This window comes from Anas platyrhynchos, chromosome Z (assembly GCF_047663525.1).
Source record: "Anas platyrhynchos isolate ZD024472 breed Pekin duck chromosome Z, IASCAAS_PekinDuck_T2T, whole genome shotgun sequence".
In the NCBI taxonomy this organism is placed as follows: Eukaryota; Metazoa; Chordata; class Aves; order Anseriformes; family Anatidae; genus Anas; species Anas platyrhynchos.
In genome coordinates, this window is record NC_092621.1 from 34,000,973 (window position 1) to 34,025,118 (window position 24,146).

At 38.4% G+C, this 24,146-nt stretch overlaps 1 protein-coding gene across 25 annotated transcripts in view; it reads right to left on the bottom strand.

The window, feature by feature from the left end:
* Positions 1 to 20,601, bottom strand: part of MPDZ (multiple PDZ domain crumbs cell polarity complex component) — a 104,553-nt gene extending 83,952 nt beyond the window's left edge. For 21 of the 25 annotated variants that reach the window (XR_005261605.2, XM_038170296.2, XM_072030775.1 and 18 more), the window contains exons 1-5: positions 20,464 to 20,601; positions 12,284 to 12,358; positions 11,506 to 11,672; positions 2,864 to 3,085; positions 1,826 to 1,965 (exon numbers count right to left, since the gene is read on the bottom strand). Coding sequence is in view for 24 of the 25 variants with exons in the window: in XM_038170296.2 (XP_038026224.1) it covers positions 1,826 to 1,965; positions 2,864 to 3,085; positions 11,506 to 11,672; positions 12,284 to 12,299 (545 nt within the window). In the remaining variant the exon portion in view is untranslated. Of the gene's footprint in view, positions 1 to 1,825; positions 1,966 to 2,863; positions 3,086 to 11,505; positions 11,673 to 12,283; positions 12,359 to 16,689; positions 16,714 to 20,463 lie in introns of those variants that run through there. The other 4 variants (XM_038170301.2, XM_072030773.1, XM_038170300.2 and 1 more) reach the window with 3 other exon arrangements.
* Positions 20,602 to 24,146: the final 3,545 nt, after the last annotated feature.

Consider the following 24,146-nt stretch of genomic DNA (forward strand, 5'->3'; position numbering starts at 1 on the left):
GTATTTTGACAATTTTCCAATACTTTTAATATCCTGTTCTGTATTCACCCATTTTTTAATCTTTCCCTGCAGTTTTGCCGAAAGGAGCTGATGTGGCACCCTGATGATTGCTTCCTTTGAAGCTAATCCTACTGCCACTCTCCCCTGGCTGCTACCCCCTAGCTAGCCTTCTTCTCCGTGTACCCCCATCTGAGACTAAGCACATTAGGCCTCAGTCATTCCCAACCATAGCCAACCATAGCCTGGGAACTTATGTTTATTCTTGACTTTGAGTCTCTTGCTTAACAGACCAAGTGCTTTATTTTGTTCAGTGCACCCATTCTGAATATTTATCGAACTGAAGAATGGAACACATTTTCATCAAGATGTTATGGAAACTAATTTTGCTTTGCACAACCCGCCCCCCCCCTTCCTCCTTTGGGGGGGGGGGGGAGGGGTAAGCTGAGAGAGAAAAAGAAAGAAAATGATACAAAAGATCCCTTCTAAATGAGAAAAAAAAATAAGGTTTGAATAAATTACAGAATAATACTTCACTTTCTGACAAAGGAAACACTGCTGTAGAATTACATACTGAGCCCTTCCCCAGACCTACTTCAAAGGAACTGTATGAAGCCTACACAGACAAGTTATCCTCTACCTTTTCCACCCTTCTATTACTTCCACAACAAACCAGCAAGAACTCTGGAGTCATGCCTTTAGTATCCCGAAGTGGCAGTGCTTTACAAAGCAAACAGCAGCAACAAAAATAAGGCTCCCTATTATACCAGCTTCTACACCTGTAGTGTAGAAGCCAAGGTACTCAGTATCTTTCAGGAAAAACACGATTTTGCCTTAACCAATAATATTTTACTTGTGAACTTGAACTGTTTTTCAGAGTGCTTTGGAAGATTTATTATTGCTGGGCCCTTTCTGATATATGAGTCCTGTAACAGTTGTTGAATAGTTCTCTTCTTGCCAGCAAGTCAGGCAGGACTTGATTCACTGAAGATAGGTCTCAACTCCTTGGAATATGAGGAGCAAAAGTCACTTGGAAGGGAGTGGGGGGCTAAGGGGAAATGAGGAGAAGGGAAAAGAGGGATTTAGGCAATTTAAAAAAATACTGTAATGACATATAGCAGCAAAATGATCCAGCCATCCCCCATGACATGCAGAGTACACCATGAAGCACCTCTAACCAGGATCCCAATCAGCAAATCTGAACAGAGTGATATACCCCACTGAGTCTGCCATGAACCAGTATCGCTGCCAATCACCAATGAGTTTGCTCACTAGGAATCAGTGGAATCAGGACTAAAGTCTAAACCATACTGTCAACAAGCTATTATTATCACCAAGTTTCTGATAACACCAAGTACTTCTTTTTAAGAGTCCACAGACTTCAGGTCAAGCCTCGCTTGAGTTAAAAGATAGATTTCTTACACGTGTATAACAGAGCCCTACTCCACAACCAACCCTTTTAATTGCAATGGATTTCTTAGGATAAAGTTATTTTTCAGTGTAATCAAGGATGCCAACACCTGTATTTTAGTTTTTAAAGCTATGACATAGAACTGTAGCCTCTCTTTTTTTCCCTGTTTAAAGGGAGAGACTACAAGAAAACCACAAAGAAATTACTTCTGAGTACAATTCAAGCATAAATCATACAGCACTCTATTCCAAAATTATAAAAGCTGCTCTCGTGAATTATTTTAAACCTGGTAGGACACATGGGTTATAATACAAGCAAAGAACACTCTTGTACGACAAATACAATAGCAATAACACCACTAAATCACAGCGTCATGTTAACATTTGGTACAGAAAAATATTCCAGTAGTATTCTTACCGATGTGCCACACTTCCCTCCTGGATTTCTTGCACAAATATTCCCAGTTCTCCCCTGTTTTCACTCTTGAGTCCCACAACACTGAAGCCCAGACCACCACTTAGAGGTTTAATTAGCTCAATTGTCTCAACAAGACGACCCTGTTTGGCAGAAGAAAAGTGGATGAATATTAAAAATGTCAAAAAGCAGCATTAATGAGTGTGGTAAACAGCTTGGTAAATAAGTTTCCAACTTTATTTCTAGAGCTGTGCAAGGCTACACAAGCTGATAACTGAAATATAGTTCTTCAGTGCTCCTTTCTAGCTATCATATAGAAAGGTAGCAATTACAAAAGATTTGAGAGATAAAGGTTTCTTTAGAAAGGGTTCCTTAGATCAGAAGAGGAAAACCAGAAAAAAATCAACTAAATGAGTGCAGGATCATTAGTGACAAGACTAAGATACAAAGGTCTACAAAGTTGGCCTGTACCCTCTGAAATTTTGATGCCAAAAAGAAATGAGGATGAATTTCAAAAAGAGGAAAAAGTAGAACTGTGCAAAGGTGTTTCCAGAAGAACAGCTGAGGACTTCCTATAGCAAGCTCTATTAAAGGTTAATTAGAAAAATGCTAAAATACATGCCTGTCTATTCTCAGCTCCAGCCACTGAAGGGACTCAAACACTACTTTTGTCTTCCACAGAAGAGTAGTAAGATTACAGAACAATGCACAGTAAGCCCAAAAAGGAATTTTTCGTCTTATTTCCAATGAAGCAGCACACCTAGACTTCATAAATGATGTAGACAAAAACATGCTTTGACAAAGCATCTCCTGCATGCACATATCAGTCCTGCAATGAGCCCAGAAAGATAATGGCATGCAGATCTGTGAGTGTCACACTGCCCAACTAAAGACAGTATCAGCAGCAACAACATCAAGAATGGTTTTCCAATCCTGCTTTCTCATTACTAGTTGTTCCTCACATGAAGAGATTATCTTAGTTTTTTACAGCAAGTATGCTATTGTTTGCCACATTTTAGGGTCAACAGAAGACATGTTTACCTGGGACATACTTCTGACCAGCTGCTCGAAGTCATCGCTAGAGGATTTCCCATTAATCTGAGGAGTGATGGATCTCATTGATGCTTCTAGCACGTTAGCTGGGCTGCCGTTCTGCTGAGCCAACAAACATGACTCATTATGTGCTAAGGACCCCGCATTCACACCATGGTGGAAAAGCTGGGGCAATTCACCAGTGGAATGTATGGAAGGAGTGATATTTACCTGAAAGAGATTGATAACAACACAGATTTATTCACATACCAGAGATACTCCTGCTTACCACAAAGCACCATGAATAGCTGCTAGCTTGTTAAAAATATTTAAAATCACAATTTGCAATTTTAGAACAATTTAAAAAGATAAATTATCCTTAGTATTTATAGTTGACAAGTTGTGAATTATCAGCTAAAACATGAAATAAATTTATGAAAATAATCTAAAATTATTTTGCACACTCTCCCTAAAATTCTTTTGTTCACATCAACACAGCAGCTTGAATAACTCAAACCACAGTAGTGGTAAACAAGTCTGAACAAGCTTTTTCTACATTGCCAGGTTTTTAAAAATCAAATTGTTCAATTATTTTACAAGGAAGAAAAGTATGTGCATTTTGATATAAAAAAAAAAAAAAAGAAACCTCACATACTATGCAGGAAACAATGGTCCAAATAAAATTTATGCCAGTCAGGTTTTCTGCACTGCTATACACTGAGGCTGCCACTGTGACACCCTACATGAGCTACAATTATATACAAAATTACTGAGCAACTCTAAAATCACCAGGCCGATCTGAAAGCTGCAGTTGTACCTTTACACAGACAGCTGTGACAATACCTTTCTCTTAGAGAAGAAAAGAAAATAAGAGAAGTCCCCATCTTGCCCAGACAGAGTAAATTACCCACTTTCAAGCAGGTCTTGGCTGACCAATCTAATGCATGGCTGGGGGTGGGAGAATGGAGACATCACTTCACACAAATGAATGTACAATGCTCAGGGAGAAGCAGCCCTCAGCTGCCTCTTATCCCACTCGCCTGATGGTTGTCTGTCAGCAAGCACTGTTTCACTCCAGACCCATCTGCGTCACGCTTGCCTGGCATGCTGACCTCTACTCAGGACCACAATACCCTGTCCTCAAATACTTTTAATAGTTTCACAGTGCAAAAATTGCAGCAGTCTCTACCACAACAGACATTGTTTCCCCTTCTTCAAAGCCTTATTTTTATATATCAAGCATCAACAAAATTTCTTTAATCTGGGAACTTATTCTAAAATGGCTACTGTGCCAGCCAGTCTTAACTGTTTAAACAGGCTACCCCTTTCAAATTTATCTTATCATTCTCCTAATTGCCCAGACACACCAAAAAAAAAAAGTCAGTACCATTCTCCATCACACAATTCCTTCTCATCCAGGTGCTTTAGGAAAATATAATAGAACAAATATCATTTGCTGAATACCCTATCTGCCTGGAAAGTTCAACAAGTTACAGAAGAATTAATACAAGGCAGCGCTAGAAAGAAAAGCCCTCAATAACACTTAGCCTGCTCTGCCATAACAAAATGGGAAAGAAGAAAAACATGATGTTTATCACAAACAATCAGTCATGGATACGTGTTCATTTTCTAAATCACTCTGCTCATAGCATAAAATAGCACTTCACTGCCCTTCCTGCTGAAGGTTATCATCCTCAGAGCTTGTTTGGTGAAAGGAGTCACAAAAGAACTCCGGCAAAGCCAGCAAGGTTAGCCTAGACAATGAACAGCACAGTATGACCAAAACCAACTGATTCTGCCACATACAGTGGTGAAAGTTCATAAAATCACTTTGATGCAACCTTTGGAGTGATAACCTCAAACTAAGTAGGCAAGGCTCAGCAGCTGTAAGTGGTAATGACTTCAGCCAATGTGATTAAACTTGGAGAAAAAAATATATTAAATGCCTTACATTTCATTTAGCACCTTTCTCAACACAACACTATTCCATCTTGGGACCCTTTTAATATGGCATGAACTTAAGTTTCATCAGTCAGGATGGCAGGAAGGGGAAGGGTCACTGGCATTATCATTAGTCCTAAGAAACCCTAGCGTCTGTGAAAACTGCCTTTGAATGGTGTGCATAGTCATAAGACAAAAGAACAAAAAGAAAAAATTATAATTATGCTAGGAGCAAAAATTGAGACTATAAATAAAGCTAAAACCCCTTTGCTTTAGAATGGGAAGAGCCACGCAGGCTAAAACAAACGAACAAAAAGGGTAAGAAATAGCATATTATGGCATAGGAGCTTGCTGAAGCTCCTATGGAGGAACTGCTGCCGTGCCCACCTCACTGTCTGAAACCCTAGCTTTCTTCATTAATTTCACTTTGAATCTTTCCGTATTACCATATGACATGTGAACTATTATCAAGATAATCCCAGCCTGTGAAACCTCTCGCCATATAGAGCAGCAATGTCCTCCCTGTATCAGGAACACACCTTTACACACACAAATATAGGAAGCAATATACAACTCTGGAAAAATCATGCCATGCACAAAAGAAATGAGATGAAGCAAAGCACAGTACTCCTAAGGCATGGCACTTTTACAATGGTATGAATAATGTAAATAGTGTTTATTTCTTGGTCTTGTCTTGCTCAAACACAGAATAAAGCACTTATTTTTCTGTATGCAGAAATAGCAAATAGAAAAATAGAGCTACATCTCAAAAATAAAAGGCTATGGAGTACAACACATTCCCTTTACTGTGAATTGTATAATATATGGTTTCTCTGAATCTAGAGTTCTTCTCATGCATTGAGCATCCAGTACAGCACAGCCATCAGTATATAGAGGAGCTCTGTGCATATCCTGCAGAAAGTTCTGTGAACATTCTGCTAGAACTGCATAGCAAAGTATTGCTTTAGGAAGGTCATTTCACTGTGGGCAATGCTCAAACAACAGACCACAATGGACACATTAACTTCCACCTGACTGTATTACTAGTATCATCATTTTCTTCTCTAGATAAGTTTGAAGTTCTTAAATGTGTGTTGTTCATTAAAACATGGCATTTTCCTTTGGAATTTATTTTTTCCTCTTTGTTAGAGGACTCTCACATCTACTTGCTAGAAAAAAAGGTAGCAACAGGCCACAAATTCATATTTTAGCATCACATTGTATGTTTTCACAGCCCAAACTGAAAATACGGACCCACCTTGTCAGCCTGGCACCTTGTCCTTTCTGTACATTTCTGTGAGCTAGGTGGTACACTGCTGCAAAGGTGTGGGAACCGACTGAACCCCTGTATTCATTCTGCCTCCCAAACTAGTGTTGAGATTGAAATTGTTCAGGATTTTCTAAGACATTTTTCCATAAATGCTTATTAATTCATTACTTTAAAGACACCGGATAGGCTTTATTTGCATGACGGTTAATGTATCACTGAAAAGAAGAGCTGCACACTATATAAAACACTGAAAGTTAAAAAGCACCTCCAATTAATATCAGTTTAAATAAAGCTTTGAAAAAGTTCATCTCAAACCTTCAGTAATACTATGATTAAAGAATACCTACAATGCAGTATCAAACACTACCTCTTCTCTAACAATTGAAAGTAACACTTCATTTTAAACATTTTCTTTTTAAATAAACAGTTACACGTTCAATAGAGGATGTGCTTAACATGGGAAACCTACCTCACATAATGTGGCTTCTGCTTCTGGCTTGTGATGAGAAGTCTAAGAAAATCTACCAAACTGTTAACAGAATGAACTTCTGCATACATGTGTGTGTAAAAAAACTTGTATTTAAGAATTTGTCTACCTTTCTCTCCTGAAACACACCCACGCATACTTTAAAATAATTTCTATTTGAAAATGACATTTACAATGACCCTAAAGGTAGAATATTAGATTTCCCACACAAACTAAGAACGGGAACATCATGATTCCTTGGTTTTCCTTTCTTCACTCCACTTCTTCAAATACAGGCATACAGCATGTAAAAATTCAGAAGAACTGGTGTATGTCATTGTTAATCACAGAAGTATATGTCATTTCTGGGGGTGCGATAAGTCACAAGTAGAAATCTTAGGAAGATGATGCTCTTGTAGTTTCAAGAAATAGTTTCCATAGCATATGAGTTGTAATACTTTGCAATAATAAAAGCACTATAATTGCTATAAAGGAACTTCTCAATACAATGTGTTTATTTAAGTAATGTATGAAAGAATGTTGCTTTGTTTTATAATTTGGCTTATGGTAATTGTCCTTGATTGGCCTCTTTCTTACTTTACACAACATCAATAACATATGGACATAATTTGGCATAAGAGGAAAAGAAAATTCACAAATACCATTGAGCATGATAAAACCTACACTACAGTTGTGCAGATAGATGCTAAATGCAGTCAGACAGCACTTATATTTGGTTGTTCAAAATGTCTTTAATAAACAAAAAAAAGTAATGTCTGTAAGCATATCAGCATTTAAAGCAATGCAATAATCACTGCTAGGTCTCAGCTGTCAAAAGAACAAATTCCTGGTGTTTCTACTTTTTAAAGTCCCCAGCCTCAGAGACCACACGCAACATAAGGCGTGTTTCAACCAGTATGAAAGTGTGCTGTGTAGCAAATGGGGCAGTAGCAGCAACAGTGGTAACAGAAGTGGTGAAGCACAAGTCAGCCGCACAGTAGGCCAGCATGGGAGGTCACAGGCAACGATCAGCTGCCAGGCTCCATGCAGGAGCCTCCCTGCCTGCTCCAAATTCCTCTCCAAAGGAGAAGGCAGCATGCACAAAAACACTGTGAGGGCAGCACCGAAATCTCCTCCCAAGTCTCCTCTGGAACAAGCAGCAGCTATTCATAAGGCACCCTGCTCCCTGGTAATGTTTCAAAGCAATTCTGGTAAATGCTCCTTCACCTCCCTGAGAAAGGGCTCCGTCCTCGGGAGGTACGGAGCAGATACCAAATTAGCTTTTCATATGAGTGTATGAACTACTTTGTTTCAAATAACAGAACAAATGGCACAGTTGTAGGAAGGAGTTCAGAATAATAACTAGAAATCCTTGTATGCTGTGCAAATCACAGCGCTAAGCGACCATTCACAGGCACTATGAAAGATGCAGTTTCTCCATCTTGCTCCTTCCCTAAATTTGTCTTGCAGTGCTGGGCACCCAGCTATCACACGCAAATTAGTAGGTGGCTGCACTGCAGGCAGAATTTTTCCTTTACTGCATTGTGTATAAAAAACTATGACTGAGCTCACAAAGAAAAAAAAAATCTGAGGAATGTAGCCTAGCCAAGGAAAGGATTTTTTGTTCTGGTAAAACTGAGCTGAGTGAAGGAGGGAGGTGGAAGAGAGGCAGAGTAGGTAAGTGAGAGGCAGAAAGGAACAGAAGAGCTTTAGAGGTGCCATAGAAGGGCTGCCAGTGCTGTCTGGGTGTTTTCTTTAATACATTTTATACGCTAAAGAAAATATTCTTAAGAGACCTGGAAAGTTCAAAACATCACAGTCTGTTTTTCTTTTCTGTCACTCCTTTATCTGCAAACAAGATTGCTCTTCACAATCAGAAAGCAAGCATTCACCACGGAATAAGGATACTAAGAGGGAGAAAGAAAATAAAAAGTGTTTGCTTCAGCACTCCTCAACTCAAGGGACTGGTGAAGTCAGGATAACAATTCTCAACAAAACATTCCTTCAGTGTTCCTAGACTCGAGTTCTTAACTCTGCAATGACAGATCTGCAGCATAAACAAAAATTGTTTGCTTATCTAAGAAAAAACAATCTTTAGAGCACCTATCAATAGGCACCAAAGCTTCATATTTGCTGACTTCGGGACTGTGCCTCATCAATATCCATCTGAAGCAACATACTGTTCATTCCACACAACTCCACTAAACACAAATACAAACTCAAGAGGTTCTCGTTAAGCACACAACAACAATAGAAGAGGATCAGTTTCAATTAATATGCAGAAGCTTTAAGAAAATGGGACAGCAAATCTGAAACACCTGCTTGTATGTTGACACTCTTTTTCAGATCTCTGGGTGCTCAAGAGATCACTTTTCTGTCAAAAAAAAAAACAAAAACAAAACACGGGAAGCCTAATATTTTAGACCATAAAAAGGTGAGAACACTCATAGGAATGCATAAAGTACTTGTATGCTAAAACCGTGTATTTACATCTTAAATCTTGATAGAACATGACTGACGTTTACAAGATTTGCCAGGACATTTTCAAGACTCACTACACAAACAGAAGATGGTCTCACAATCAACCCTGCACCTTCCAGATACCGTGCCACAAGACAGAAATATATCCTACCCTAAGAAATTTTTGGGCCACTACAGGCCCACAAGTACGTCTCACTTAGTGATCTACTTCTACTGGGATTCTTGCAACAAATCCGTTTAATTTAGAAAGTAAATTGCCATCATTGCTCCTATGCTCCCATCCTCTCCTCCAAGCCAATACTTCACTGACAGATGGCCTTCTCCTGAGAATTTTGCAGTAGTCTTCTAGCTCTTCAAAAACTCATCAACTAATTAGAAACACATTAACAATTTAACAGACTGTCACACTTTACCTTGAGAAGACTGAGATCACGTTTGAACTTCAGGACAGCTTATTGTGCAGGATCAAGAGAATTTAACCATCTTAGGCTGCAGTGGGTAGACTGCTACAACTAGCTCAGCACTACTTGACAAGTTTCAAAGATAGCTGACTGCAAGTGCTTGGGAAACAATGTGTCTCCATCCTCTGTCCCGCACTGCTCAGCCAAAAAGCCTGGTCAATACTCACATGCCTTGCAGTTTTCACCAACTAATAATTTAAGAGTTCCAAGAGCACAGTGCCTTTCCAGCCATCAAAATAAATAAATAAATAAAACTATAGGGCGGCCTTGAACAAATTTGTGGCTTTGAAAATGCCAAGAAACCAAGAAATTTAATTTTCTAACTTGACTGCCTATTACACTTATTCTTCCCCTTGTTTCAATATTATTTATTTAAATAATTATATTATTAATTAAATAATATTAAATAATTAATTATTTAAATGAATTATTTAAATAAAGCAAAGAAGAAACAGACTATCTCATGTTATACTGCAGAGAAGAAATGATTATGTAGAGAAAATATAGGATACCTTCTAAGAGGTGACCCAAATCCACACATGGGAACTCTAATTTGCATGTGCAGGCATTCGTATGAGTGCATATTAAAAAAATCACATACATGTACAAGTGTTTCCCCTGTCAGCTAGATTGGGTACCACGTATATATTGCACTATATGCACAGAACACTGAAGCTACTGCACAGATAGACCTGCGAGGTTGGGGCTGCTGGTGAAACTATTATTTGATTTTTTTTAAAAAAATGCTCATCTGAAATAACCTATGGACTATCAGTTGCATCTCACTTAGATGACTGTATTTAGAAACAGAAGCAACCTTCAACTTCAAACCTAATGACTAGAAGTAAAAATTTCATCTACCTTTTAAGCAAATTCCCTCTAATGTTTCAGGCACACCTTGTTTTTGGACTGTATGTTTCCACTGTCATCACCACGTAAGTATCCATGTATTTTTATGTATCACTTTCCAAATAACAGAGTGAACAAATCGTCAGAGCAGCTTTCCTCCTATATTTTTTAATCACTCCAGTATTATCAAATCAGCACATACCAAAAATGCAAATTTCAAAAAACACTGCCACACGTGGCACAATAGGCACCACTCTAACGTATTTCTTGATTATGTAAAATAGCATCAAGATGATATACAAGAAACAGCAAAGGGCCAGACTCTGCCCTTCTACCATGCAGTTGTATGAGCCTCTGGAAGACAAGGACTCTTCACCAGCTACAGCCTGGCCAGAGACCAGATGCAGCTACATATTGATGATATGGTCAAAACACAGGGGCTGCTTACTCCTACTTCAGCATTTCTGCATACTAGTCACACAGTCACCCATCTTGCAGAATTCAACAGGAAAAAACTATTTGCAGAGCTAGATATGTAGTTTAGTTACTGAACTACATTTTATATTTAAGTTTTTATTTCCATGTCATCAGAGCAAGATGACAATAATAAATAAATTCAATAAAAATAAGATGCCCCTTTTCTCTTCCTCACCAAAGGAAGGCATAAAAGTAATACTTTTACTTAAACTCCTGAGCAAGGAGAAAGGAGGCAGAAACTCTCACTTTTTCTTAATCTCTTACTCCAATGTCAAGAAAAATATATCTTCATCTCTTTATGAAGCCAACATTTCCACAACTTCACTTATATATTCTCATTTTAGCAGGTTAAGATATAAGGAATCAATAGAAGGTTCATAGGAAAGAAAAAAAAAAGTGAGACCACAAACAAAACGTACTGCTTCCTTTTGAAGGACAAACAGAAAGCTGTACATTAACTTACTACCCAGTACCACTATTTCCCTACAGTGCACATCGTATCTTACAAGTACGTACATAAAAAGTGCATGCATACACTACGGGCCACGATAAAACCCAGAAAAGTCACTTGGTATATCCTCCTCCATTCTCTGAAGCTTTGGATCAGACCTTTAATTTAATGATTTCACTACACAACATGCAAAGAGATACACTTATTTTTGCACCTTCAATTTTTCTCTTATGTCTGGGTGGTTGCTTTTCCTACCTGATCTCTCAGCTGTTGAACAGAAGTCTGAAGGTTGAGAATTTGATTAAAAAGAGGACTCTGCAGCACCGATTTTAATAAGCTCAGTTTTTCCTCATTTGCAATGTCACCTCGATCACGTAGCTTTGCCTGTAAGCGCTCTACGGCCTGGAGAGCCCGATGCGTATCTGTAGAGATAATTCACTCCAAGTCAGTGTAAATTTAGGAACAGACACATAGGAAGCACACAATGGATTTTAATAAATCCCTCTTCTGTTCAAACTACAGAGGACTTCAGTGGTTCAGTTCTGAACAAAAAAAAACATCCCAAACACATCTTAATGAATCAGGAAGTCAGAGGCAGAGCACAAGACAGAGAGCAAAGAAAATTACACTTCTTTCCACTATAAACTGGGTTGCAAAAGTGAAAGAGCCTTTATTAAAATTCATTTACAAGAACTGTACATAAGTGTACATAACTGTACAGGCAACTGTAAATAAGAAGTGACACAAATATCTCTAAAAGGAAACATTTGTCTTTTCCATATGAACTTCTAAAATTCTACTACAGACTAAAACAAAACAAGTTGAAAAAGATAAATACACTAAACAAATGATGTGTTTTCCTATGGTAAAAAAATTATATATGTATAATTATATGGGCAAGGGTTTTTTTGTTTGTTTTTTACAAAACCTACCTCAGCTGTATAGAATATATGGAGTATATACCAACATCCTACATCTATTAAGCACACTTAATTTAGCTAAAAAAATACAGTGATACAAATAAAAAGATTACCAATTGTTTCCAACATTTTTTCAGCTTCTCAGCTTCTACTCCAATATGGTAAGTGGTAGTAAATACAGTATTTTCCTGCAAAATATCAGACAAGGAAAACAGTCACATTTATAGACTATTAAGTACTGAGTTCTGAAGGAGAAGAAAAGTTTGACTTCTGAAAGCAATATATAACCTCCCAAAATAACAACCCACAAAAACTACATCTCCTTGAATAATTAGAATAACCTCATAGGTGACCACATTCTGAGTCACTTTACAGCTTAAAACCTTCCTGAAAATTGCTTTTAGGAATATACTTTGTAATATTTTTACATTTCCATATCAAAGGCTCTGTCTGTATACAGCTCCACAACATCTCCTGAATTGCTCTAATCAGAAGCTATGAATCACAGCTGTCACTGACACTTTACAGCATTTCACTGCTTTCCTTTTCAGTGATTCATAAAAGCATTACCCCTGGGTTCAGTTTTCAAGCCCTATGTTGACAATTTCAGTTGCATGAGTTGCAGCTTACCTTTTAAAGACACCTTTAAAAAGAAAAGTCACTGAAGCCATGACATGTTAATGTTATCCAGGCCTGTCACACTACAACCTCCACTATTAACATACACTGGTATTAAAAGTCATATATGAATGACAGCCAATTTTTGCAAACATAAGTTTCCAGGCAGGAAGCTCTGTCCTGGGAAGAATAAATTTCTGAAACTGGTCTGGTTTTGGGGGGTTGGTGGGTTTTCGTTAGGGTTTTTGCTTTGTTTTGTTTTTTAATAGCATGTCTTATGTTGTTCAGAAATTTGTAATGTTGGATTAGTGGTAGAGTCCCTCCATGCATCCACAACAATGATGGAGATGGGTAACTAAAGGGAAGTGAGGAGTTCAAACTTCATTGCAGATACATGAAATCAGCTGTGCCTATTATCCTCCAAAACAGTACCTTCGTTTTCTTGAAAATAGGAAAGCAGTTTAAGACAACATCCCAATTTCAGTCTGGTAAGCAAATCACCACACAGAGAACAGTGATCAGTAACCACTCAGGAAAAGTGACTTTTTCTTCATACATAAAAAGGAAAATCAGGAAAGGGTGATACTGACAGATCTCTGGGGGTGAGAGCCTAACTAAAATTCAAGAGTAGAAATAGAACTTGTAGAAGCTGAGCAGGATAAGCATGAGTCAATCCTCACAATAACAGCGAGAAAAAAGTTTTCAACACAGATTCAGTTAGAAGGACCACAAACCAAGACAAATATTTTGACATGCACATATCATTTGCAGTTTGTATAGAAAACTCAATTCAAGTGGATTTAGAATGGTTTCGGGTTCCCTTGCCAAGACTTCCCTAGTTTCAATATGCCTGAAACTTTGTATCAGTTTATTTGTGTCTGAATTTACTAATACATTGCCTACTAATTTACTAATACATTGCCTACTAATTTACTAATACACTGCATTACTAATACATTACATACTAAAACACTGATCATCATTTTTAGGACAATATACTACTTAGAGAGAGGCATGAAATTCAAGCCTTCGTGAATGTTTTCTCACTTAACAAGGTAATCCCAGCACATGACTACCAGATCTGAAAACAAAACCAAAGAATATCTTACGTTTTCACCTTGTAACCCTTCAAAATCAAGACCAAAAAAAATGTCTATTTCACAGGGGATAAGTCTATTTAAAAATCAAGAAAGAAGCTGGATTCCCCAAACTTTAAGCACTGATAGCTTTAAGATTAAAAAAACAACTATCGCATCCTCTATTCAGAGCCCCTATTTACAAACAGAGCCATTTATGTCCTGTTTATGTCCTTCTCTCAGTGGCAATGCCAACTAAAGCAGATTTTCCCTGTTTCACCATTCCAGCTCTTTCTGTACAACTGCTCATGCACCTGTGTTGTGGATGCAGAGAACTGCACCAAAAAAAAAAAAAAAGATGAAATTACTTCTGTCACATCTGTCCCATGACCCTTTTATTATGCTATTGCATGCACATGCACACTGCCATCATACCTTTAACTCTAACCTTTTGATGAACTAATCATGAAAATTATAAGCTTACTGTTCTGCTTTAGGTCCCTTAGAATCTCACGAAGAGAAGCAGCTGTAAAGAGCAAACATCTTTTGAGGCTGCAGGATCTTGCTTTACATTATGTTTCTACTTGCCTAAAATATCATTCTTAGTTTGCTGTGAAAAGCATGTTTTACAGGTGACAGAATGGACAAGGTCACCACTGTGTTTGTGCAATCCTAGAAAAATGATCTCTGATGATTTGTAATGGAAGCTTTCTCAAAATAGACACTTATTAACAGAAGTCACTAAACAGACTCTAGAGATAGAGATGATCCTATTTAATCTGCAATGAAAAAAAGTGCTTAGCTGTGCTAAGGGCACTCATGATATACTTCATATTTACCTCATGCACTAGAGGTAGGAATACTGCTCCAGAGCTACCTTAATGTCAGCAAATCATTATTTTTTTTTAAACTCACACTTTATTTTATTTCTCCTTAATTCTCCTTATTGTGTGTTTATATTGGCAGAAATTGCCTCCTCAGCCGACCCACTTAATGCCTTTGTTGACTGCAGCACCAAAAGAGATCAAGACTGAAACTGCCGTCAGGATGTTTTCCTTCAGGACACTTCCTCTGACGCAGAAGCAAGGCACTGAGGCGCACCAGTATTTCTGTGTCTCACAGTCCAAGATGACCCCTCTTTGCCCTGTGCACACTCGCAAATGGCGAAAAACCATGTGACCGCGATCCTGCTGTGTCCCATCCACGCTAGCAAGCGGGATTTGTCAGCACCAGCTTAGTGGCACATCAATGTAGCCCAAGTACAAGAGCAGCAAGCACTGCACAGACACCCATAATCACCAACCACCACCCACTGCAGCAGCAACTGCTGGCATTTAAAGCAGCTTGATTCTAGGTATTTCAGTAAAAATGCACTGGAACAAATCTTGTCCAGGGAGAAGTGTGGAGGGAGGGATGCACAGTTTAATTTGTTGAAAGAAGTATATCCATCATTTGCTACAGAGAGTGTTTTTATAATACAATGACAAATTCTAGAGACACAAATGAGATATTTATTTCTGATTGTCTTACTTTCCACTCTCCTGGCTGTCTGTATCAGAGGAGTCTAAAGCCCAAACTTACCCTCCTATAAATGACACAAATATTGTTCGTGACTCAAAGAGCTTAGTAGCTTAATTCAAAGTGGCTTTAACGATTTGTGTGTTTCAGAGCAAAAGTTCATTAATCTCTTCACAGTAATAAGAACACTGACTGACTGAATTGTACTTTTTTATTGGATACTTGAAGAAGTACTGCTAAATGAGTAGCAAGTTAATCACACTTCAATGTTTTTAAAAGGCACAGGTATCTGACAGATCCAGCTTAAAAAAAAAAAAAAAAAAAAAGACATCTCTCTTCCCTCCCGTTTTTTAAGAAAGTAAAAAGCACACACAATTTTAGCCAGGTACACAATGAAAGATATGTAACCTTCTACTAAGCATGCACAGAAGATAAAATATGGTCCCTTCCATATACTCATTAATACACTTGCCCTTCTAAAATTTGAAATCCCCACCTAACACACAAAAAAATGTGTGTTATGTACCTCTACACTCTTGCAGCTACCCTTCTTCTGTAAGGTATGTTTCTGTTGCCAGAAAAGAGCTGACATGCTGCAGTCTTGATTTCTTAGAACATACTCCTAAAACACTAAAATCCATAGGTATAAGAATTTTAAAAAACAGACATTAAATTTATATTTACCACCTCCTCTTCACTGCAGCTATGCAAACTATTTAGTGAAACAGACAGAAGATTCACCAAAAAAAATTAGTCACTTTTAATTATTACTCTTTCACGATCATGTAGTTTCAACAAGGAAACTTACTCTTTTTCATTGATGTGTACTCCATCTACAATTTCATAAATCCATTTCAGAAAATACCTCAAAAACTAACATTCATAGCACGGGATTAACAAACATGCAGTGACAAAGATAGAAAACATGGTAATAGGCTTTGACTTATAGCTCTTGCATTACTTTAAGTGCTCTCAGGATACAAAGGAAACACCTATCTTGAGAGCGATCTCTAGGCACAAAGTTTGCCTAGGAGCTGCATGAGATTAAAAACCAAATCTGATTCAATTAAATGACATGGTAATCACCACCTATATTCTGTAGCTGCTAAAAAGAGCATTTCAAAACTCCTAATCTAAATTTCAACACCTGGGCTTGAATTTGGCTGAGGTATATATATCCTTCTGTACTTGATCGTTATCCTCTGTCTTTCCTTTCCCCTGCTTTCTGTCACTCAGACAGGCATGTTAGCCCTGCTTGGCACAAGAATGAAAACCAAACCACACAGGAAATGGAAGATACTAATTACCGTTAAACCTTCCGTATTGCCTGCAGTTTAAAGGAGCTCTTCTCTTTCACCCAGCTACTTCTGTCACACTGGCTACTATCCCTGTGGAGAAAATTAAGGTGATGCCTGGACTCCTGGAAGACAAGACTTGTCAATATAAAGGCAGCTGAAACTATTCAAGGTGAACTGAAAGGTCTCGCACTTCCTATTCATTCTTCCACTGTCGTGAAGGGAGCTCACTTTCAAGGACTACAAGCAATATTAGATGGGACTGACCACTGCAGCTTGACAGGTATAGCCTTCATTACTCATAATGAAAGTGATATACATACCTGAGCATGGACTGAGTGGGTGTGGAAATAAATGCAGGAGAGCAGTGACAAACAGGGGAAGAGGGGAAAAAGAAACAAAAAGTGGAAATGAATAGAGATGTGAAAAAAGGCTAGCCCAGTACTCCACTGACAGGTCACCAACACGCAGGTAACAACAACCACCTGTTTCACGAGTCAAGGAACTGCATGCTCAGACTGCATGCTTCTGTATGACAGAAGAGGAACTGATTCAATAAAAGAAAAAGCAATTTGTAAGAACTAAATACAGGTAAAATTAATGTGCTCTGTTCCACAAGGAACAAAGCAGATTTCCACTGACTACCGGGAATGTAACAAGAGAAATGTGAAATTTACATTTAAAAGCTTTATTAATGCAAAAATTGTTCTGAAACATTCAAAGCAGGAAAAAAAAAAAAAAAAAAAAGGTGGTTCACAGATAGCATACATTAAGACTATAAGCAGTTTTGTTTGAAAAGTGACGCTCCCTGAAATTTAGCAAAATACTGAATATATCAAAAACACGTAAAAGGGTGATAGTAGAAGCTCTACATGTCAGAGGAAAGTCCTTTGAAAGAGCTAAGGAACGTCTTTTGAACCAACCATGAAAATTAAATTTTGAACACTCAACTGATTTTAGCCTTCTGTATACATCACACTAATGTTTTAAGGAAACTTACAGTGCTTTCACATAAATGCAGAATCTTTTCCTTTCTGTTGAATTAATAATGTTCTGTAACTCAGTAAGAACCTCTACATGAATGTAATATTCATGTTAGTTGATGTACAAGTTACCATTACAACCTGGAACTGGGCCTAAACTACACTTTGTGCTTCTGCCTTCTGCTTAAACTTATGCGATGTAGGATATCCTATACTCGGTAAGAGTACTGAAAAAAAGCAACATAGCAGGGGAACTTTTTTATGGTAAGTAAAGTAACAAATAGATAATCTGTTTACAAATATATATACATTTATTTCAGTAAACAGTTTAAATTGGCATTAATTGAAAACACTTGCTTCAAACACCAGAAGTATAGGATTAGCTTCTGAAACTGAAAAGCAATTTTTAAGAATATGCAGAATATATGTGACATTACATATCCTGAGTCAGTATAAAATCCAGGCATGGTTACTGTTGCCTATTTACTTCTCTAGTGTACAGATTTGATTAACATATTCATTAAATTCATTTAAGCTTAATTAAATGCAGTTCCAACAACAGCTGCATTTCTTAATGTATACTGGACTCTTCACAGAGGTGAAAAAAGTACTCATAAATGAATAAACAAGAAGCATCATTGATGAATTGCCACTAATCTTCAATGAAGAGTTGTCATCTTCCTTTAAAGCTGAAGACACTATAGAACTTCTATTATATTTTGTGAAAATTAAGGGAGAGTAATGCAGGAAGTCATTACATCATGTAACCAGTCTACTGTGCAAGGTGGTTCAGATGTAAGGACTTGCTCTGAAAACCCTATTAAAAGAAATACTTCGATCTGTCTAGGCCAATTATTTCATAAGCAGCAGCAACAGTACTCCAAAGCAATTTGTGTTTGAGAAGAGGGCACTAAACACTCAATGGCACAGTTATGTATTGACTCGCTGTGTATGTCAATGGCAAAACAAAATTGTTCTTACCAATGATGATACACCATACTATCGGCATAGTACTGTTCTGGCTTAAACTGCTTCATCGGGATGCTTCAATAGAAAGCAGATTTTAAAACTTACTTCATACCATCTACTGAACTTTAAATTTTCATATAGGAAACACGGACCAGACAATTTCAAAGGCCTTTATTTTGGTTTTCAAGGCACTGATTAAAATGTTATCAATTAAAACCATTTACAGTGATCTGAGTACCTGCAAAGTTGTATGACATTAATCTCCACAGAATTCACAGACAGTGCCAGACAGAAAATAAAGATCATCTATTAGTATGTAAGTAGTGCAGCTCTTTTTTCCATACTGCCGATAGCGATCTAGCTTTACTAATACACTTTTATGTGACGAGAGGGAAGAACACATCCTGTTCCGGAAGAAAAAAAAATCTTGGTAGCACAAAGGAAGTTAGAAACACTAGCCATTATCAGTAAATGTTGCATGCATGCTCTGTTAATGCAATATAGACATAAAAAAATATATACGTAATCTAAAAATGGATAACAACTTAAAAAAATAAGATGATGTTCTCCACCACTAAAACACTGCTTGTTAATGTCTATGCTGATATGCCCTTAGATATTTTAATTCTGCATTCTTTGTCTTCTAATGTTATATTATTTTCCATTTCCATATAAACATCACAAATATTCTACTTTCCGTTTCACTAGTTTAAACTCTTCCCTCCCAACAAGTTGTTATCTTGGAAAATGCACTGCTGATACGGAAACCGCAAGGCATTACACAACAAACTCCCACAACAGCTGAAGCCAGGCCCTTTAATTTGATCAAGATACAGACAGCTCTGCTTGGGCAAAGGACTCCAGCTATCCTTTCCAGTACTATAGCCAGTAATGATATTTTCTGTTCAACAGCTTACGCTAATAAAGTCTCTTGTGTGTGAAAGGGAGCAAAAATATACAGGGATGAGGCACTGCTTTTAAAGCTGAAAGAGAAAGGGAAAAGGAGAAAATAACACTGCTTAGCCAAGTTATAAATCAAATCCATTAAATGTGCTACAAGTTCAAAGGGTCAGCTTTGTGAGGGTTTGCCTTCTCATTCGTCCCAATCATTCTTCCCAATAACCCAGGAATGCAGAGGATGCAGGGGAGGGGCACCACACAAGAAACAGACCGTCCCACAAAGCAAACCCTTCTCTTCGCACAACCAGACCCACCAAAAGGCAAAAAAGACAACTCTCAGCCTTGCACCTCTCACCCCACCCCACGGAAAGGACCGTGCTTCACGCAGACCCGGCGGGGCCTCGGAAAGCTCTGGCGGGCTCCAGCTCCGCGCAGCAGCAGATACAGGCACCCTCCATCCCAGCCCCAGGGCTCCGGCTCGGCGACAAGCCGGCCGCTCTGCCCCGTTCTCACTTCCAGAGAGCAGCCAAGTCCCCTCTTCTCCCCCACCCCCCCCACCCCCAAGACCCGGCTTCGACCCCCGGCGCCCCCTGGCAGGGGAAAATAAAAAAATAATAATAAAGAAAGAGATGTGGGAGAGGCACGGGGGCGACGCGGCTGTTGTTTACATGCGGACTGCCCGCCAGGCCGGCACGGCGCGGCGCGGCCGGGGACCGGGGACAGCAACGGGGACAGCAACAGGCTCAGCCCGGCACGGCCCCGCGGCCTCTCTCCTCCTCCCAGCCGCCCCCCGCGAGCCGGCGAGAGCCGAACCCCCCACGGTCACGCTCCAGGAAATAAATACGTTTCACGGGGCCCCGCACGGCCCCGGCACCACCACGGGTCCCCACAAAGGCGGGCGGCCCGGCCCGGCCCGGCCCGGCGCCCCGCTTACCCGCCCGGCTCCGCTCTCTGCCTTCGCCCTGCCCGCCCCCGAGTAACGGCGCCGGCCGCGCTGCGCCGCGGGGCAGCCGCTGAGGCACGCCCCGGCGGCCTGAAACCTAATCCTGACCGCCGCCCCCGCGGCTCGGCTCGGATCGGCTCGGGGGGAGCCGGGGGGTCTTCTGCCCGGGGCCCTGCCAAAGGTTTCCCGGCCGTAGGCGAGGCTCCGAAGGGGGCCGGGTGGCTCCGCGCACGCCCTTCGCCGGGATGGGACCGAGCGGCTGGGCTTGCCCTCCCCTCTTGTCCCTTTTTATTTTTGTTGTTTGTAAAAAGTGGGCACTCGCCCGTGAGCTTCTCGGGTTGTGGTGTGCGCCGTGCCTCCTGCTGCAGGTCAGCCGGGCCCAACCTCATGCAGGCGCGGAGCAGATCACGAAGCTGCCTACCCCTGCTTGCACCCCAGAGAACCACCATCATCCCCGCTGGGTCAGCAAGATGAGCCTGGGGTTGAGTGGAGGGAAATGGGAAACGTTTGGAAATAAAACATGAAATTAGCCAAAATGCTGAATGAGGTCATAAGGCTAACAAACAGGTGATTTTCCCTCTTTTTCAGCAACTAAAATAAGGTGCTGTGTATCTTTCAAGTAAGTATAAACACCATGAGAGTAACGCACATAATGAAGAAACGGTTGGTAAGACAGTAAAAATTAATTCTGAAAAAAAAAAAAAAAAAAAAAAAGTGCAATTATTTCACTTCATTTCTTAAGTTTGCATGCATGGACATCACATCATCAAGACCGTCGGCTCCACTGCTCCTTGCCAAGAGATAATGCCATGTTGCAAATGCAGATGGCGGCTCTGCTGCGATGAGACTCTTTGTGGTGAAAAGAGCCCAGGGTCTGCAGCTGCTTGGCGCCCAGCTCTCCCGCCTGCCTTCTCGCTTTGGCTTGGTTCTTTTTGCAAATGGATTTGAGTGTGTTACGATATTCAAGCAAGATTTTTTGTTGTTGTTTTGTACCAAAAAAAAAAAAAAAAAAAAAAAACAATTAAAGAATATAATTGTTTTGGAGATAAGGTAGAATACCAACCTATTTATCCAAGAGAGGATTGATGAGTGCAATACCGGTACTGGCGGTTTCAAAAGCAGAACATTTCTCATGTAAATTTAAAGAAACACCACTCTTTGTACATGTAATGTTTTTATTATTGTTGTTATTATTTGACAGATTAACTTATGAAAAAAAATTGACCCTCAAGACAATGTTTTTCATGTATTACACTTGGCAGATTGAAGGAATCCAAATGATTAGCGACCTGTTTCTCTGATACGTGTTCAAATCTGCGTGTAATTATATGTTTAACAATCATTCTTCCACTTCTTGGCTATGAAAAAAAAATCATTTTCAATATTTAATTCACAGGTTATATTGCTCAATCCATTGTGTGCTGGTGAGCATACTGCCCATCAGATCAAATATTGGGGCTCTGTTTGCTATTGCTATAACAGTAAATACCCTATAAATTGCCCCACCTACTTTCCATGTTACATTAGCCTTTTTTTGACTCTAGAGTGAAATCTTATATATAAGGCACAATTTGCATGTATAATTATTTAACAAATAATCCACAGTCAAATAGATAAATGCAAAACCAGACAGCTATTGTTTTTTATTCTGTTGTTCTGGCTTTAACCACAGCATCCCAATGAAATAAAATACAGTGAAGTCTGTAAGTTTATTTGGAGCTAAAATGATCAGAATTAGGTGCAGTGGTATTTTACTCCTGATGCGTAACAGCATCAGCTATGTAACAGTTCCTCACAGCAACCTGTGTTGTATGGGATATACCTTCCAGATAATCTTTTAACATGCAATCTGCTGTTCTCAGGTAGAATTTCAATTACATTCAGATCTTGTCAAATCCCTTGAAGTATATGATAAGTAGGTTATACCTACTGATGTTCAAAACATCATGCTACCTTAGGCCTTGTCTGTTCTAAAAGTATTTTCATGGGCTTAATTATACTCACATAACTGTACCTGCAAAGCTAGCCTTCTCGGTAAATGTACTGTACTGTGAATAACCATCATAGTAAAATAATGAGCTCTCATTTACAATAGTCAATGACACTTCTGAAGAGTCATGCAGATGCAGATCTAGCAAAATAGCAAAGAAAACCATTTGGGGTTAGACTACAGTACTAGTCTGGCGGATATGCCTACTAATAGGTTTAGAAAAATAACTAGACAGACAGAAACAATTATTATTATTTACTTCTTTATTGTTTTTTACCAAAAGTGTTACAAAGTAGGGCAAAAAGTAATTTTAGTGATTCCACAGTAAGGAAACCATTTTACCTCTTTAATCCTTCCCCAGAAAAATAAATAAATAAATAAATAAAATAAATAGATAGATAAATAAATAAATAAATAAATAAATAAATAAAAAGTCTCAAACTATTAAAAATTCCTCAAGGTAGGCTAGGTGATGTACACCTAACACACAACATTAAATTTGTGTTATAGCTGCATTAGCATAAGTAGAGCAGCCATTATTATGCAATTTTGAGGGATGCTGTCCTCAATATGTGAGGGAAGAGAATCTAATTTGTATTTCAAGCCTAAATGTGTTCACAATTTTTTTAAAGCAAATACACAAACAAAAGATAAATCTACATACATATATCAATGTGATTTTAAAGTAAAACTGCAAACAGCTTTTTAAAACAGAAACTTTCTTCAAAATACCATTACTACAACAAAATCTGTAACGTTTTATTTTGTCAGAAAGATCTCTTAAGGAGAAGATGAATGGGACCTAAAAAAACATTCAATGTTCTCTTATATTAATCTCCAGCAATATTTCATTTCTCTGGCCGATTTAAGACATACTCATGGTGGAAGTATGAATATTGGATGAGATAACTTTTTGACTTAATTCTGTAGTCATTGCTTACATCTTGCTGGTAAAATAGCAGAGGTTAATATTAACAAGGCACTGCTTAGATTAGAAGACATGAAGGATAAGTGAACTCCAAAAAATGTCTTTACAAAAACACAAGGATATGTGTCCATTAAGTCACAAGTCACTGTATTTCCAAATACAATAAAATAAAATAAATGCATTCACAAAAGCAATTGTCTGCTTTTATCACACTGGATTGTGTATCAAAACATTTTGTTTGTTTGTTTTGTGTTTCTTGTTGTTTGTTTGATTTTTGTTTTTATTTAATGGTATTTTTTTATGGACATTGCTATTGGATGTCCAGCTGCAGGATGGATAGAATATGTATTTTAGATACATAGAAGAAATGTGAGAGGAAGAACTCTGAAATATTTATATATGTTATGTTTAGGCTTGAAAAATCCCATCTCTGAACTTAAGTATATATATACATAATAGTACAATAAACCTTTTTTATAAGCACTAGCTTAAATAACAATTGAATACATTTCTGCTTTTATAACCTTACTGTTCAGTAGTAACAGTACTTATTTTATTAATGTTTATGCACATGTACTTATGCATACATATATATAAAATTACACTTCTGATCAAAGCATTTATTCAAAATTTAGGTTAAACACCACTAATAATCTTCCTTGTCAGAAAATGCTAATTATTCCTATATATCAAATCTTATTCCCAGATATGTACACCAAAAGTAATCCATTGCATTAAGCAGAATTAAACTAGAAA